At 45.6% G+C, this 15,388-nt stretch overlaps 1 protein-coding gene across 3 annotated transcripts; it reads left to right on the plus strand.

Moving 5' to 3' along the window:
• Window positions 1-1,198: 1,198 nt before the first annotated feature.
• On the plus strand, window positions 1,199-14,769 carry NOXRED1 (NADP dependent oxidoreductase domain containing 1). Of its 3 annotated transcripts, none has more exons than XM_034769659.1 (7): window positions 1,199-1,490; window positions 3,423-3,599; window positions 5,092-5,273; window positions 6,693-6,873; window positions 8,183-8,337; window positions 9,360-9,525; window positions 14,192-14,769. In XM_034769659.1, the coding sequence occupies exons 2-7, from the start codon at window positions 3,442-3,444 to the stop codon at window positions 14,412-14,414; spliced, it is 1,065 nt and encodes a 354-aa protein (XP_034625550.1). In that variant the 5' UTR covers window positions 1,199-1,490; window positions 3,423-3,441; the 3' UTR covers window positions 14,415-14,769. The 3 variants fall into 3 exon arrangements, with proteins under 3 accessions (XP_034625550.1, XP_034625549.1, XP_034625551.1); XM_034769658.1 differs by having other exon boundaries at window positions 1,299-1,490; window positions 9,360-9,582; XM_034769660.1 differs by lacking the exon at window positions 3,423-3,599 and having other exon boundaries at window positions 1,301-1,490; window positions 9,360-9,582.
• The last annotated feature ends 619 nt before the right edge of the window (window positions 14,770-15,388 follow it).

Consider the following 15,388-nt stretch of genomic DNA (forward strand, 5'->3'; position numbering starts at 1 on the left):
TCAGCGGCAATTCTGTGGCTGGTCCTTCCCACCAAGAGGGACTGAGGGACCCGCCGCCGAAGACCCAGAAGTGCCGCCCCCTTACAAGGGCCGCTTCAAGCACCAAGTTGCTGCGCTGGTGCCTGGAGCCGGCCCTGGCCCCAATCCTGGAATCCTGACCCCAGAACCCGACCCTGCGGGGCTAGGCGGCCAGGCAGCCAGGACCCTGCCATGCCAGACAACCAGGAATCCGGACCCTGCTGCACAGGCCAGGTGGCTTTAGCCCACAGTTGGGCCGTGCACAGTAAATCTGACCATGGGATGGCAGGGCTCTGATCCTGGCAGATCTTGCAAGCAAAGCAGAGTTGAGTCTGGTCATATAGGAGTGGGAGACCTACCAGCTGCAGGAAGTGGTGCTGGTAATTGATTAGGGTGCTTTTTCCTCAGAGTGGTGCTAGGAGGTGATGCGTTTCTGATGAGATGTAAGGTCATTACAAATCTCATGGCACTCTGCAAAACCAGTAGGGTGGTGTCCTCATTAAATTCCAACCGGGATCATTCTACTCTTTCTCCCTAAATTCCCCCTCCTCTATGTGGTAGTTTCAGTAGGGAGCAGGATCATTTTTTGTTTCCTGTCCTAAATGGTTGTGTAATATTGTTGTGTAGCTGTTTAAACAACTGCTGCACTCCATCCCCTGGTTGAAGTGATCCTTGCGTAGAGTCCACTTGAAATTTGTAAAATGCTTTTGGCTTTTTTGGAATTAAGAGTACCATAGAAATGTTAAGACAGAGCTCTCCCCCCCCCCCCCCAAAAAAATTACTGTACCAAATTTACCCCTCCACTTTGCTCTGGGAAGAACACAGGAAACCAGTGCAAAAATGTTGCCAGCACCTGCCTAGCATCAATTTTCAGAGGAGCTTGGTGCCTGAGGGTATAGCTGCACTGTAATAAGATGCCTGTGTCAGCTGACTCAGGCTGGGGGGCAGAATGGAGGGGGGGGCGTTTGGGCTGTAGGGCTATAAAATTGCTGTGTAAATTGGGCTTGGGCTGGAGGTTCCCAGAGAACGCACGAGGGAGAGGGTCCCAGAGTCCAGGCTCCAGGTGGAGCCCAAACGTCTACAGTGCAATTTTATAGCCCTACAGCCCGAGCCTTGTGAGTCTGAGTCAGCTGCCATGGGTCACCCCGGGGGTGTTTTATTGCAGTGTGCGCATACCATGAATGGCCAATGCTAACCTAACCACTAGGTGTCAGGGTTGCATAGCTGCACCCAGAACTGTCAGGCTACTCACGTTAATTTGATGTGGTGGGAGTGAACTTCCTGCCTCCAGAGGAGCTTATGACTATGAATAAGTTTGTCACGGAGGTCACTGAAGTCATGGATTCAGTGACTTTCAGAAACCTCCTTGACATTTTTCACTTCAGCTCCAGGGTGGCAGGGGGCACCTGGAGCTGTGAGGAACTGCTGCAGTGAGGGGCATCGAGAGTGGCAAGGAGGTGCCACCGTGGATGGTGAGTGCTGCACCCTGCTCCCCTCCTGCAGCGGGGCTTGGGCTCTCTTTCCCCCATGTGGGCTTCAGTCAACCCCCCCCCCCCCCGCCGCCCCATTATTTTTAGTAAAAGTCACAGACAGGTCATGGGCAATAAACAAAAATTCATGGAAGCCCATGACCTGTCTGTGACTTTTACTAAAAATACCCATGACAAAATCTTAGCCTTACTCATGACTCTGTTATTTTCTGCCATTCGCTGTGGGATGAGAGATGTGGTCCTGGCCCTTTAAGGGTCTGGGCTCTGGTGCCTCGTAGGCAAACAGCAAGGTTCTGACCAGGACATTTGGTAACTAAGCAATTGCCATGACCACTTCCCTTGTTTGGACTCAGTTGACTGGATTCCAGAATAGGAGGAGGCCTGCTGTTGAGAACCTGAAGCTTGGGGAAAAGGAGTCCAGCAGGTGGGAGATCCAGGAGGCTGCTGAGGTTTTTTGCTCAAGCAAGGAGCACTATATCCTGCTTGACGAAGGGGGTTTTGTCATCAGCACTTCAGCTGGGGCAGGACTAGGTACAAAATTCAGACAGTAGAAACTGCAGGGGGTTTGTGTGTGTTAGATCTTCAGGCAGGCCACCTTTATCCACCTGACGCCACTGGAGTCAATAGAGCTACTCGGGGGAGTAATGGCTACAGGATCAGGTTCGGTCTTTTTGTGATGTTATAAACAAAGCAGTTTGCTTATAAATGGAGTCTTGGGGTCTGGCTTGGTGCTACAGGCCCGCTGCAGATGGAGGGCATCTTTGGCCATAATCAGCCTACCCTACTCAGTGGGTATTTTGCCTGGAGAAAGCCTTAGGAACGCCCCTTCCCTGCTATATTATCTTTGTGTAGTCAGGGCTGTTTTCGGGATCAGTTTCAGGTGGGCACAGTTAACAGTTCCCAGCCCTGGGAAGAGAGGAGGAAGTGCCTTATGTTGCTCAGCAGCCCCCCCCCCCCCCCCCCCCCCCCCCCCCCCCATGACTGACTCCAGCCCTTCTTGATTAGAAGAATGGGTCAGCCTTGGGTTAGGCCAACTGGTGTAATAAGCTATCTGCTTCACTGAAACATGCCTGGCTGTGGCCTGGCTTGAAGAAGCTGTTTACCCAATGTCTAAAGAAGCCCCATTGTCAAATGAACTGAAATGGTGACTTCCTGATATGGGTCCGAGCCTGGAGGATGAGCACTTTCATTTCACTTGGAGTCAAGGGTGCTCAGAACTTTGTCTAAAATTGGGAACCACCAGAGGGCCCAAGCTTACAGTGTCCTGGGTTTGTGTTGTGATGTGCTCTGCAGTGAGACTGAATGCTATTCCTGTGGAAACCACCGGTGGCTCTGGTGAGGCTCTGACCCCAGGCAACAAAAATACCAGGCTCTATTCTGAGACCTAAAAGCTGTTCAGCTGCTCATGCTGAGGGGAGGGATACAGAAGGAAGGAAGAGAGCTGCACATTCCCTGAGAGGCTTGGGAGGGAAAGTGGGGCACACAATGCTGACAAAACTCAGACTGGTGATGAATGAAAAACGTAATACTTGGAAACTGGAGTCGCTCACCTTGGCTCTAGTTTTCATATTACTTGTAGCTCAGGAGCAGAGCAGCCCAAACAGCGCCCTTCCAAGTGCTGTGTCAGCAGCTTGCCAGTTGTTGTCAGCCACAGCTATACTTCATAGAATGAATTAGATTGCAGCTCCATGGAAACAATAATCCCAGCATGCAATGCTTGATCTCAAAGGCTCTGCTGCTTCCCATGCTGGGATCTTTCTGCTCCTCCTTACTACTGGTAATGTGTGTCATGTTGTTGAAGTAGAACTAGGTGTATATTGGCTACCCCTGCTCTGTGGGAGGAGCTGGGGATTGGCTGCAATGTCAAACTGATGGATGCTGGGCCACTCTTCTAACTGCTGCTCATTGCTGAAGGTTCTCATGCGGGGCCACGATGTCAGATATCATGGTGAATTTGAAGTCCTTTCAGTCTGAGCATGCGGTGGAAGAAAGTGAGCAGCCCTTGCTGTGTTTGAGAAGCCGCTGCAAGGGGCTGATGGTGAATGCATGTGCCCATGCTGTCTTCTTCTGCAAGCTGCTCCATGCCCTCAGGTAAGGCTGAAATAAGCATCCTTTCCTTTGATGTTTCTCAGTATTGATGAAAGGAGCTGGCTTGACAGGCCTGGAGACTGAAGGCCTCTATTTAGCCCCAGAAAAAGGGCAGCTACTGGCAAACTTCCCCTTACCAACAGACCTCAGTTCTCCCCTGGTGGAAATCAGAGGAGTGAGAGAAGAGTTCAGCCTCAGTGACCCATTTGGTCTTTGACTAAGATTGTCAACAAGAAGCCAGTTAGTTCCAGATGTGGTGGTATATTTTATGATGTGGATGCCCTTTTCACGAGAACAAGACCCCCAGCTGATTCAACGTGGGTCATGGAACAGTCCTCAGAGTGCAATGATGTGTATTGGTTACTATCTGGCTGGGTGCCCTGGAGGTGGGAGACTCCATATCTCATTCCCAGTCCCCTGAGCCTGTGAGTTTCCCTGTCTGTGCTGGCTAAGGTGTGTGTGACCATTCCTTTGGGATCAAGTATCAGAGGGGTAGCCGTTAGTCTGAATCTGTAAAAAGCAACAGAGTCCCTGATTGAACTAACCTCGTTATCTCCATACTGATTTATACCTGCCTCTGGAGATTTCCATTACTTGCATCTGAAGAAGTGAGGTTCTTACCCATGAAAGCTTATGCTCCCAATACTTCTGTTAGTCTCAAAGGTGCCACAGGACCCTCTATTCCTTGGGATGTGGATCTTAAGTCTCTCTGTGTCTCTGTCATCTCAGGGTTAGATCACTTGGAGCTATACTGTGAGACCACTCAGAAGCTGTGGTTAATTCAAAATATAATGGGGAGCTTTGCGCAGGGAGTAATAACTCCAGTGCTTTGTGAGCTGCACTGGCTGCCAGTGGGTGGAATTAAAGGTGTTGGTTTTGCCCTTTAGAGCCTTAAATGGTTTGTGCTCATATTACCTAAGGGGCACCCCTCTCCCCATGCCATATTAATGCACGTGTGGTCACTAGGACTTGAGTTGTAGCCCCTTGTTAAAGAAGAGAAGGAGCTGCTAGCAAGGTGTCTTTGAGGGCCTCTCAGGTCTGGAATCCACTTCCATTCCTACTAGAAATCTGTAACCCTTCTGTCCATGCTGCAAAACTCCCCTTTTCTTCATGGGCATTTGAGGAGAGGACATAATAAGGGATGGATGAGGTTATTTGTTGTATGGCGTAATTAAGAAGTGGGGCAGGATTGGATTATGGTGATGTGGGTACCCAGCAGCGGATCTAAGGTGAATATAGATGTTGATCATTGTGAATTTTAGATCTTGGAAAGGAATAGCTGGAGGTTGGGCTAGCTGGTGCTAGGATTTATGTTTTAAAAATGGGAATGAATACATAGCACTGACCCTTTAAAACATGGGACAAGTCTTCTCTCCTTTCAGGAAAATCTGGTCAGTGTCTTTTTCCTAAGGAGGACAGTATAGTGCAGTTTCGGGGTAATGGATACATTTTTGTTCCTGGAGGAGTGATGTCAGCTCTGTGTGTCATTTCTCAGGCAGAAAGCGAGTGGGAAGGTTTCACTGATTTCCTCCAAGGAATCCATGGGCAGTGAAGGCCTGAAGGTTGGGATTATTGGTGGAGGCCACATTGGAAAGCAGCTGGCCAGGGCACTACTGGAGCTGAGTGACATTTCGGCTCAGAATATCCACATCTCCACCAGGAGGCCAGAGACTCTGTGTAAGCGTTAGTGAATCAAGGGAATTTGAACAGGAAAAGACCTAGCATATCTAACCTAGGCACCACTGCCACTGCAAGACGCATATAGTGTGTTCACTCCTGCTTTGGCTGGTCTCACTTTCAGTGTCCCAACTCGAGTTGGTCAGAATTTTTTTTCCACAGAGAACTTTTGACTTTGTCAAAAAATGAAAGCTCAATGCTTTCAGCAGGAAGCAGACACTTTTTGTGGGAAACTTTGTTTAGCTGAACCCAATTTTCCATCAGAAACCATTTTGATGTAAACGTCTTGACCAGCCCTAGACCCAATCAATGGAGTTTTTACCCTTTTCCTTCCAAAGTCTATTCCACGGGCTGTTATGTTTCAGCATTAGGAAATGTTGATAATTCTATATTTTCCTTCCTTTTTTAATTTCATTCCATTATTCCAATCATACCTCGTTAGAGCACCCTAAACAACTCATCTCCTCCTTGGGATTTACAGCCTTCAAATATTTCTAGAGATTTATTGTATCCCCCACTTTAGCCATCATTTGGAAAAGTGATACATATTTTGCTCCTTTAATCTTTCCTCATAACTCAGTCCCATCAATCTCTTAACTGTTTTTGCTGCCCTACTCTAAATTCCCCCCCAGCAATTTTTAACGTCATTGCTCAGTGGCTGCAACACCAACTGACCTATGCATTAAATATTCACTTGATGGCTAAAATAGCTCTCCAAATCAATATCCATATTGATCTGAAAAGCCACTACTGCCAGGGACTCTCCTCGGCCTGTGGCTGTAGGGTCAGTAGCACAAGATGCTCCTTTCTCTCTTTACTCCAAAATGTTAAAATACAAAGTGAAAAGGGGTGGATTGAGTGCTTGTACTACGTTATAGATCGTAATTGCATGCAAAATGTCAAATGCCACATAAAGCTGTTACATAAACCAAGATGAACAGAGGATAACTGTTCTGGAGGGAGATGCTTACAACAATAAAATCCTCTCAAGGGGCAGAGAGGGAGGGGGAGTTATTAAATGGCTTTTTATAGATCTTGAAAATCAGCCAGATCCTGATTGCTTCAGTTAAAGTTTTAATCAATATTCATTAAATGGTGCCAGACAACCACATTTTCTGACTATTTATTCCAAGCGCAGAGGCTCATTTCTCTGTAACCTGGCTACCATGGGCTGTGCATCAATAATGTTAATGGGTAGCTGCTAATTAAGCTCTTAAGGGCCACCTGGTGAGAGGAGCTGGATTGCCCCATTATGAGCTGGGGTGATGCATGCTTCTCACCCCTTACCAAGGTGTGCCTGAGAGCAAACACCATCATGACCCTACCCTACACAATTGTGGATGTTGCAGGCTAACTGGCTGCTGCTCCTGACCTCTTGGAGCTGAGGTAATGATTGCCTTTTCTGTTTGTCTTCCCTAGCAGAGTTCCAGCAGCTGGGAGTTGAATGTTTTTATGACAATGGCCAGCTCGTGGCCTGGGCCGACATTGTGTTTCTTTGTTGCCTCCCATCTCATCTACAGCACATCTGCTCAGGAATTCATGCTGCTCTCCGGGAACCCTGCATTGTGTACAGCCTGGTCACTGCTGTCCCGCTGCCCAGGTAGTATTGATTGCACCAGTGCTGGTTTGACAGCCCAGCACACTAAATCCCCTGATTTGGCCACACATCAGGCAAGTACAGTGCCAGCACTGCCAATGTGCCTGACCTGGCATGGGGGTTGCAGTGTTGCCAGCTCTCATGATTTTATCACAAGTCTCGCAGTATCTGGTGGTTTTCTTAAAGCCCCTGCCTTGGGAGTCACGTGAATACATGAGAATTTCAGCTTTTATTTTTTAAAAAAGTAAGTTTCTAGCTCTCATGATTGAGGAGAAAAGCTTGAAACGTTTTGAATGCACCCTAAGGGGTCAAAATCCAGAAGGCCAGAAATAAAAAGTAGCATTATAGAAGTGAAGTATTATATGAAACAAATTCATGATTTTTTTAAATTAACTTCATAATTGGGGGGGCGGGGACTGACTTAGGATTTTTGAATGTTTAGGGTGACACTATTGGGAGAGGTTCAGTCTCTGTGGACCATTCAGTTCTTGGCCGCTCTGCTGAGATGGCTAACAAGGGGACAAATGTAACAAGGTTCTTTGTGCTGTAGACATCTACACTAGGAACAGTGCTGAGACCTACAATCTCATTTTACACAGGCTGCTAAACAGCCATTTCCTGGGAACACCCTTCAGTAACTACTGAGGTGGGCTGGATTTAAACCAGGACTGTAGCAGTGAAAAGCGAATGTCCTATTACTGACCTCCAGAGCCACCCAGTCCTTCTCTTGGGCTTCTATTATTCTGCAGGATATGGAAGTTACTTTACCAAAGTAGGGAAGGATTAAGGGCTAGATCCCAGTCGGTGGAAGATCTATCAATATTGGACCAGGATGTAGCAGACTCACTTCTTCCCTTCCTTCAAAAAACAAAACAAAACTGCTAAAGTCCCAGCTGTTCTGTGAAATGTCCCAGCTCTAACATGCTCAGATTAGAATCCTAGCAGCATTGACTCAGCCTCCTCTGACTAGTGTATTTGGTGCCCTGCACTTTACTGCATGTGGTTCTTTCAGACAGGATCTTAAACATTTAAGGTCCCATCTGCTGTGTGGGTATTGACCATCCCTGGCACTTACCCTAAGAGCAGAGATTTGCCTTTGTGTCTGGCTATAACATTTATCCTTATCCCCGTATGTTGTCAAGTGCAATGGCTGATTGCTTTCTTTGCACCCCAGAGGTGGCTGCATTTCAGTGATGCTGTAAACAGAGTTTGGAATGAATGGTATTATAGAAATATACTTTTATCTCATTTGGTGTGCCACTCTCTAGGCACTAGATACCTCTCTGAGTTATTTGACTGACTTTGCTTTCAGGTTGAAGCAACTCCTTTCCTACAGTGCCATCCTGAGGCCACAGTACCACTGCACTAGCAGAAACTTAGAGAATATGTGGGGGACAAATGGGACAATCATAGCTGCACTCCAAGACCCTATTGTTATACAGGCTACCTGTCCCTGTAGCCCCAAAGGTAAATGTATTTCTCCTCACTTTGCAGGCATTTTCCTGTGGAGTTAGAAACAATGTCTTTGCTTGACATTCACACTATTCTGAGCCTGTCCTAGTCCCAGTAAGAGTCATGAACAGGGCTGGGTATGGAGTAATAGCTAGTCAGTTTCTATCTCATCTGAGCAGCACTGAATGAGAATAATGGTTTGGAAATGCAGAATATGGAAGAAAAACCTCCTAATAAAAATGCTGGCGGTGCTGTCACTGGCTAGATAAAACTAGACTGAACAAAACATAGAATTAATATCTAGTGGGGACCAATCCTGCATGGGCAGGGGGATGGAGTAAGTGACCCCCAAAGATCTTTTCCATCTCTGACTTGTCTGATTTTGTTAGTTTGCAGGTGTTTCAGTGCCCCACTGTTAGTCAGGACAATTACTGTGGAGAAGACCTCTCTCCATGTGTATAGTGTATGCTGTATGCCTCTGGAACTCTTTTCTGACTCTCCTGAGAGCCATCATTTCCTTCAGTGAGCTAGCAGGAGCCTTGGCACTCTCAGATGGGAAAGCCAGGAACAGGAGCTGGGAGACCTTCTGACGGAGTGTAGATCAAGACCAAGTCAGTATTTTGGTGTCAACCCTGACTAAATTCCAACTTGGGAATTGCCTTGCCACCCCTAGAGTCTCCCATCTCTTCACCTGGATATGGTATTCCTCTTAACTTCCTGTCCTAAACTGTTAGCCGTTGTTTTCCACCACAGGGACAGCTGCAGTGGGTGAGTGGTCCTTTTATACACAGCTTATTTCAGTGCAAAGTGCTTTACATGCTAGACGGGTATAAGCTAGTATATTATTATTATTTATTACTTACTGGATTTGAGCCTCTCCTCCTTGGCCTGTGAATAAGCACATTGCAGTGCTGTTGCCACGTTGACCCTTCTCGATAGGGAACAAGAGAGGAAGAGACATTAAAAAATCTCTGCTGTTTCCTTCACATCAGTATGTGTAGTGGTAACTGACAACATTTGTTCTGATTGTTGTGCAGAGAGAATTGCTGTCACTGGCAAGTGGTTGGAGGCCGTTTTCTATGCAGCCCTGAACAGCTGTATGTGGCGGCACCTGCCCCACCAGCACGCACTGAAGTTACTGAATGATGTATGTTTCCCTGAGCACTGCCCCATCTGTACAGAGCAGAAGACCTCTTGCCCACGGTTTGTGTGTGGGAACTTTGTCAACCAAACTTTTGTCTCCTCCCTGACTCAAGAGGAGTAAGTAAAGTGCCAAACTTCAAATGTTTCTACTTGGCCATCCTCCCTGAACCTTTGCCACATCCCAGGATTTGAAAGCTAGGAGTCTTCCTATTGCAGAGGAAGAATACGGTACACACCCTCCCCACTTCGTGTCATGCACCAGTGAGTGCTGGGTCAATTTTCAAAAGCACCGAAGTCCTATTGATTTTAATGAGACTTGGCCCCCAAGTTCCTAAGTCATTTTTGAAAATGGGACTTTGGCACTTTTGAACATGTTACCCTGTGTGATAAGGGATGGACAGTCCAAAGTCCAATATACTGGCAATTCTCAAGCAGCCTGAAATCCATCCATTGAATACCTCAGTATCTCACTCTGAGCCCCCAGCCTCTCTATTCTGGTTTTTAGAGATAAGAATTTACTCAATGGGGGGATATGTAGGACCTATTCCAGTTGTGCAACTTGGTGTAAAACGATAAAACGCAGGAATGTCCATCCTAGACAGCCCAGACCGATGGGCCTTCTAGTCCACTATCCTGTCTTTGACAGTGGCCAATACCAAATGCCTGAGAGAAGGTTCAAGAATAGTCTCAATTTTTCACTATGAGTTATCTGTCCATAGAGAGAGTTTCTTTCTAACCTCTCATTCAGTGCTCTGAAGCAGGCAGGCTTATATCCCTTCCTTTAAATAAATAAATAAATAAATGTGAGAGAGAGGGAGGGAAAAAACATCTAATGTAACTGGGGCTGTTCTTAGCCATCTAAATGTCCAATCCTGTTTTGAATCCTATGACGCTCTTGGCATCAATGCTATTTTGTGGCACTGAGTCCTACAGGTTAAGTATGCATCATTTAAAAAAAAAAATCCTTTTATTGATTTGTAATTTGTGGCCTTCCAATTTCATCAAATGTCGCTTTGTTCTTATGTGAGAGGACATGATTCACCATCTCTAGGCTGTTCAATATTTTATATACCTCTATCATGTCCCTTCTTATTGCTCTTGTGGCTAAACCAGACAGTCCCCATATTATCAATCTCTCTTTACACAGAAATCTTTCCAAGCCTTTCAATCTTTCATTGCTTATCTTTGAAACCCCTTCTATTTCTGCTATATTTTCTCCTTTAGATGGAAAGACCAGAACTGAACAGAGTATTTTGGGTGAGGGTGTATCATTGATTTATTACAATGTTGTCATAAAACTGGCATTAAATATTGTCAACATTATTTTCCATTCCATTATTTATGCAAACTAACATTGTTTGCTCTATGGCCACTGCACATACAGCAGAAATGTTTTTCCTGAGTGGTTACAGGTAATTTAGAACCCAGCAACGTTGAGTAGTTCATATTACTCTTTCCTGTGTGCATTATCTTGCATTTGTCAACACTGGATTTCCTCTGCCATGATGTTACTATTCACTCAGCTTTGCGAGCTCCTTCTGAAATTACTGAGTCATTTCTAATGTTGACTAACCAAAATAATTTCATGTCATTTGCAAATGTTGCCAGCTTGCTATTTGTTCCTCTTACAGATCACTGATAAATATACTAAGCACTGGCTCCAGCATGGAAACTTAGGGCATCCTATTTTTGGCATGGTGAAAATTGATCATATATTTGTACTCTTTCCTGTCTCTTTACCACTCTCTGATCCATGACAGAATTTTACCCTGTGATTCTAATTTAAGGCGACTTCATTGAAGGGTTTTGGAAGCACAAATGAATTGTTAGCCGAGTCATCCACATCTACAGTTTTGTTGATACATTCAAAGAACTTTAGAAAGGCATGATTTTTCTTTACAGAAGTTGTGTTGGTTTAGGCCTAACATATCATGTTAATGTAGGTCTTTTATAGTTCTTTTTAACTGTCATTTAAACCAGTTTACTGGTACTGAAGTGTGGTTCATTTGTCTGTAATTCTTAAGATCTCCCAAGATAAGTACATAATTTCTACTCTGTCTAGTAGCTCCTGCTGCTGGCCTTGCACTCCCACTCCTTCTCCTGTTTCATTCCCAGTGCTCAGCAAAACTTTTAGTTTCAATGTCCTCCCCCCTCCCCCGCTTCTTGTTAAAGAACCACCACCTACACTAGCAGTCTGGAGAATATCGTCCTTCCCTGTGTGGTGCCTCATGACTACAGCCTGCCAATGTCACCATATAGTTATAATTGGGTTTTGAATGAAAATGATGAACAATGTTCCTTTATCCTTTTTAAGCAGCCAGACTCAGAGTTAGAGAAGAGAATGGGGTGTCAGGAGACCTAGGTTCATTTTTTCTGTCTGTCACAGACTTCCTGTATGAACTTGGGATGTCACTTCCTTTCTCTGTCTCAGTTTCCCATCTGTAAAATGAGGTTAATCCTCACCTAAATTCATGGGGGGAGGAGGGTGTGAGGCTTTATTTATTTGTAAAGTGCTTTGTAGTCCTCCGACAATGCTATACAGACGGAAAGCTTTACCGCTGCCCCCTTTTATGGCTTTAATCTTGTGGAGCTTCTGGCCTGCTCCCACCAATTTTGTGTTTTTGTTTAAAACATTTAAGTTAAATTTAATGTTGGTGGAAGTTGCTAAATGAACAGACCCAGAGTCTGAGAACTGTTTTTTTATCCCCCCAGAGCAGGTGCAGTAGCAAAACTAGTTTCCTTCTCACTCCCAATGTGCCTTTGAGGGACAAGTGCTAGGGAGGGAGAGGGGAGTTCAGTCTCCAGGGCCCACTCAGTGCTTGACCTCTCTGCAGAGACTGCCAAAAAGGGGGCTAATTTGTCGGGTGGTTTTTCTTATGTGGTCACCTGTCCAGAACAAACAGAGTACCATCTGGTTACGGGCAGCCCTCTTTATCATCTTGATAAGTGGATGGATGCACTTGATGTCTCCAGATCATGTTGCCATTATAGAGTGGCTACATCACTTACCTGACATCTGATTAATTGTTTGTGCTGTCAAAAGCCATATGCGAGAAGATCTGTCCACTAAGAACCAATCTGAGATCCCAGCACATTTCATATAGGGCACTGACCAGTTGTCGGATGGTGTGTCACTTCCCGGTGGTACCCACAGTTCTGAGGCACCTCTCTATCACCTGCCCTTAGTCAGTGTGAGGAAGCCATAGGCCAGTCCTCCAACTCCATGGGCAATGCAAACACTTCTCTCTAGGCCTCGCAGGCCCCACTATCACTCTGCAGGTTAGTGATTGGGACATGCCAGCCCTCGAGCCCGCCGAATGTTTCCCCGGAGTGTCCAGCCCCTGTTCCACTGGACACTTACAGCATTCACAGATTGGCTGCTTCCAAAGAAACAGTACAACCCAGCTCATCAGTTCCACCTCAGATCATGGTTCTGCTTAACACACAGTACTTGTACTTGATTTTACTATAAGCAAATCTCACTTTATTTAATAAAACATAGAGATTCAAGTAATAGCAAGTAGAAATATTGAAAACAAATGCTTATATATAAAATACAATTATAACATGCATTCTAGAGATAATTAGCAAGATATTCTCATGTCTTGTAGAATGTTGCTTACCCCGAAATCCTTCTCACAGTGCTTTACAGCCAGGCTGGCTGTGACCCCCCCCTTTTCATAAGACAAAAACACTGTTAGTGTGCCTTCTACATGAAGAAACCTGTGTGTGTCTTTTTGCTCCCACAAAAGATATCATTCTTATGCTTTGTCTTCATTCATAAATAGGACACACCCTCCCGCTCATTGTGTTTTCCTATCTATTTTTTCCCCCTTTCTTTCTCTCTTGTGTGGCAGGTGGCTCAGTATGCCCGGAAAGAGAGAGAAACATCTATTATCTCCTGCCTGGAAGGAACATGTCAGAGGTTTCTCACCTCCTGGTGACCTGCCTTAACTCCCAAACCTGACGAACATAATTTTCAGTACAGATACATACATTTCACAATGATTATGTTGACCAGTGGGCTACCGACTCTTGGTAGAGACCTCATATGCCACCCTTCAGTGAACCCTTCTTGCGAATTATGCAGTTATCTACTCCAAGGAACCCTTGTAAAACCTTGTGTGTACCCCTGTGCCCTCTGTCAGCGGGCGCCAAGAGATCCTTGGGTCACATGTGATAATGCTTTTGGTCACCACCAGTGAAGGCTTGATTTGAACTGAGTACTAGATAACTCATTACCAATTCTTGAGCCATCCCTCCCCACTAATTCTGTTTTCTGCATTATTGTTTGATTAGTTGTAATGCAGTATCATCCAGAGGCCCCTATCAGGATCAGGGCCGCATTGTGATGGGCATAGTACAAACATATATAGAGATAGCTGGAGGGTCATGCTGGAGTGGACTGTTCTTATGGATAGTGGAAAGACGATCCAATGGCAAGGCACTGAAACTCTTGCTTTGGGGCTGGTCTGATGGATACGTTTGTTTATGGGTATGCAGTAGGTCCATTAAGTCCAGTTTGTGCAAAATCATCCCATTAATACCACAGTGAGTTTTGCTCATTGTGGGCGGTTTGTCCAAAAAACACAAGGTTCTGAATCACGTTGCTTTCTCAACGGGCTAAGACAGAGGACTTAGACCAAAGAAAGCCATCTTGTTAAATCACAGGTATAGAACTGCTAGCTGTTGCCCATAAATAATACAGCCTGTTTTCTCTTCCCAGCACCTTCCCCTGGTTTGACCTGACAACTGTACAAATGAAGGAGTCTCCCTTCAGTCAGCTCCTAGCAAGGAGTGTGCTTCTCCAGAACCATCTTACTTTTTTGTACTGTACCTCCTTTGGAGTTTTGCTTGCAAAGAGTGGAGGGATGGCCAGCAGTGGCCTCTGGCAGCAGAATGTCTTCTCTTTCTGCCGCAGCAGATCCAAGTATGGTGCTGGGTCATGAGTCAATGTCCACCCACAACTGCTATTGATGTGACTTGAAAAAAAGATCAGGAGATGTTCCTAACACTCATTCTGAAGCTTCATACAGTGTAACGACAGTGTGATTCCAAACCTCCAGGGATGGAACTGCTTTGCTAAGGTTTAATGCTGAAGAGAACTGTGGCAGAGATTAAGACCCCTTTCCTACCAGTTCCCATTGTAGGATCCATATGGTTGTGCGTGGTGGAGGAATGTACGGTGAGGACTTTGTCCTGCAGTGGAAAGGATAAAGCTGGAATGGCATGTAAACCTTTACCTGACCATCATCCACAGCACAAACCAACTGCAAAGTAGTGGGCAAATTAAAACAGTGAAAACGAATAGCATCCCTGACTCATAATTCTGACATACCGGCAAGTTGCCCAACTTGTATCCATTTTGACGGGGCAAGGCCAGATGACTATAGAAAAGTAGGGAGAGACAGATATATTAGCCCCAGGCTAAACAAATCCCTGTTACTAGGGTAAGTAAATGGCAGCTGCTCCAGGTCAATTAAGACATCTGGGGCCAATTAAGATATTTCCAGAAGGCAGGGAAGATAGCTAGGTTGATTGGGACACCTGAAGCCAGTTAGGGGCTGGATGAAACTAGCTAAGAGCTTCCCAGTCAATAAGTTAGGTGCGTGTGTCAGGAGCTGTTGGAGGAACTAAGCATTAAAAATCCATATCAGGTGCAAAGAAGGAGACCCTGAGGTAACGGTGAAGGAGATATTGAGTGGGGGCTGCTGTGGGGAAGTAGCCCAGGGAATTGTACATGTCCTATTTCCAAAAAGTCAGCTACCATAGCTGCTACTACAGTAACTCCTCACTTAAAGTTGTCCCAGTTAACGTTGTTACGTTGCTAATCAATTAGGGAACATGCTCATTTAAAGTTGTGTAATGCTCCCTTCTACTGTCACAGCCGCCTGCTTTGTCCACTGCTTGCAGGAAGAGCAGC

This window comes from Trachemys scripta, chromosome 4 (assembly GCF_013100865.1).
Source record: "Trachemys scripta elegans isolate TJP31775 chromosome 4, CAS_Tse_1.0, whole genome shotgun sequence".
NCBI classification, from domain to species: Eukaryota; Metazoa; Chordata; order Testudines; family Emydidae; genus Trachemys; species Trachemys scripta.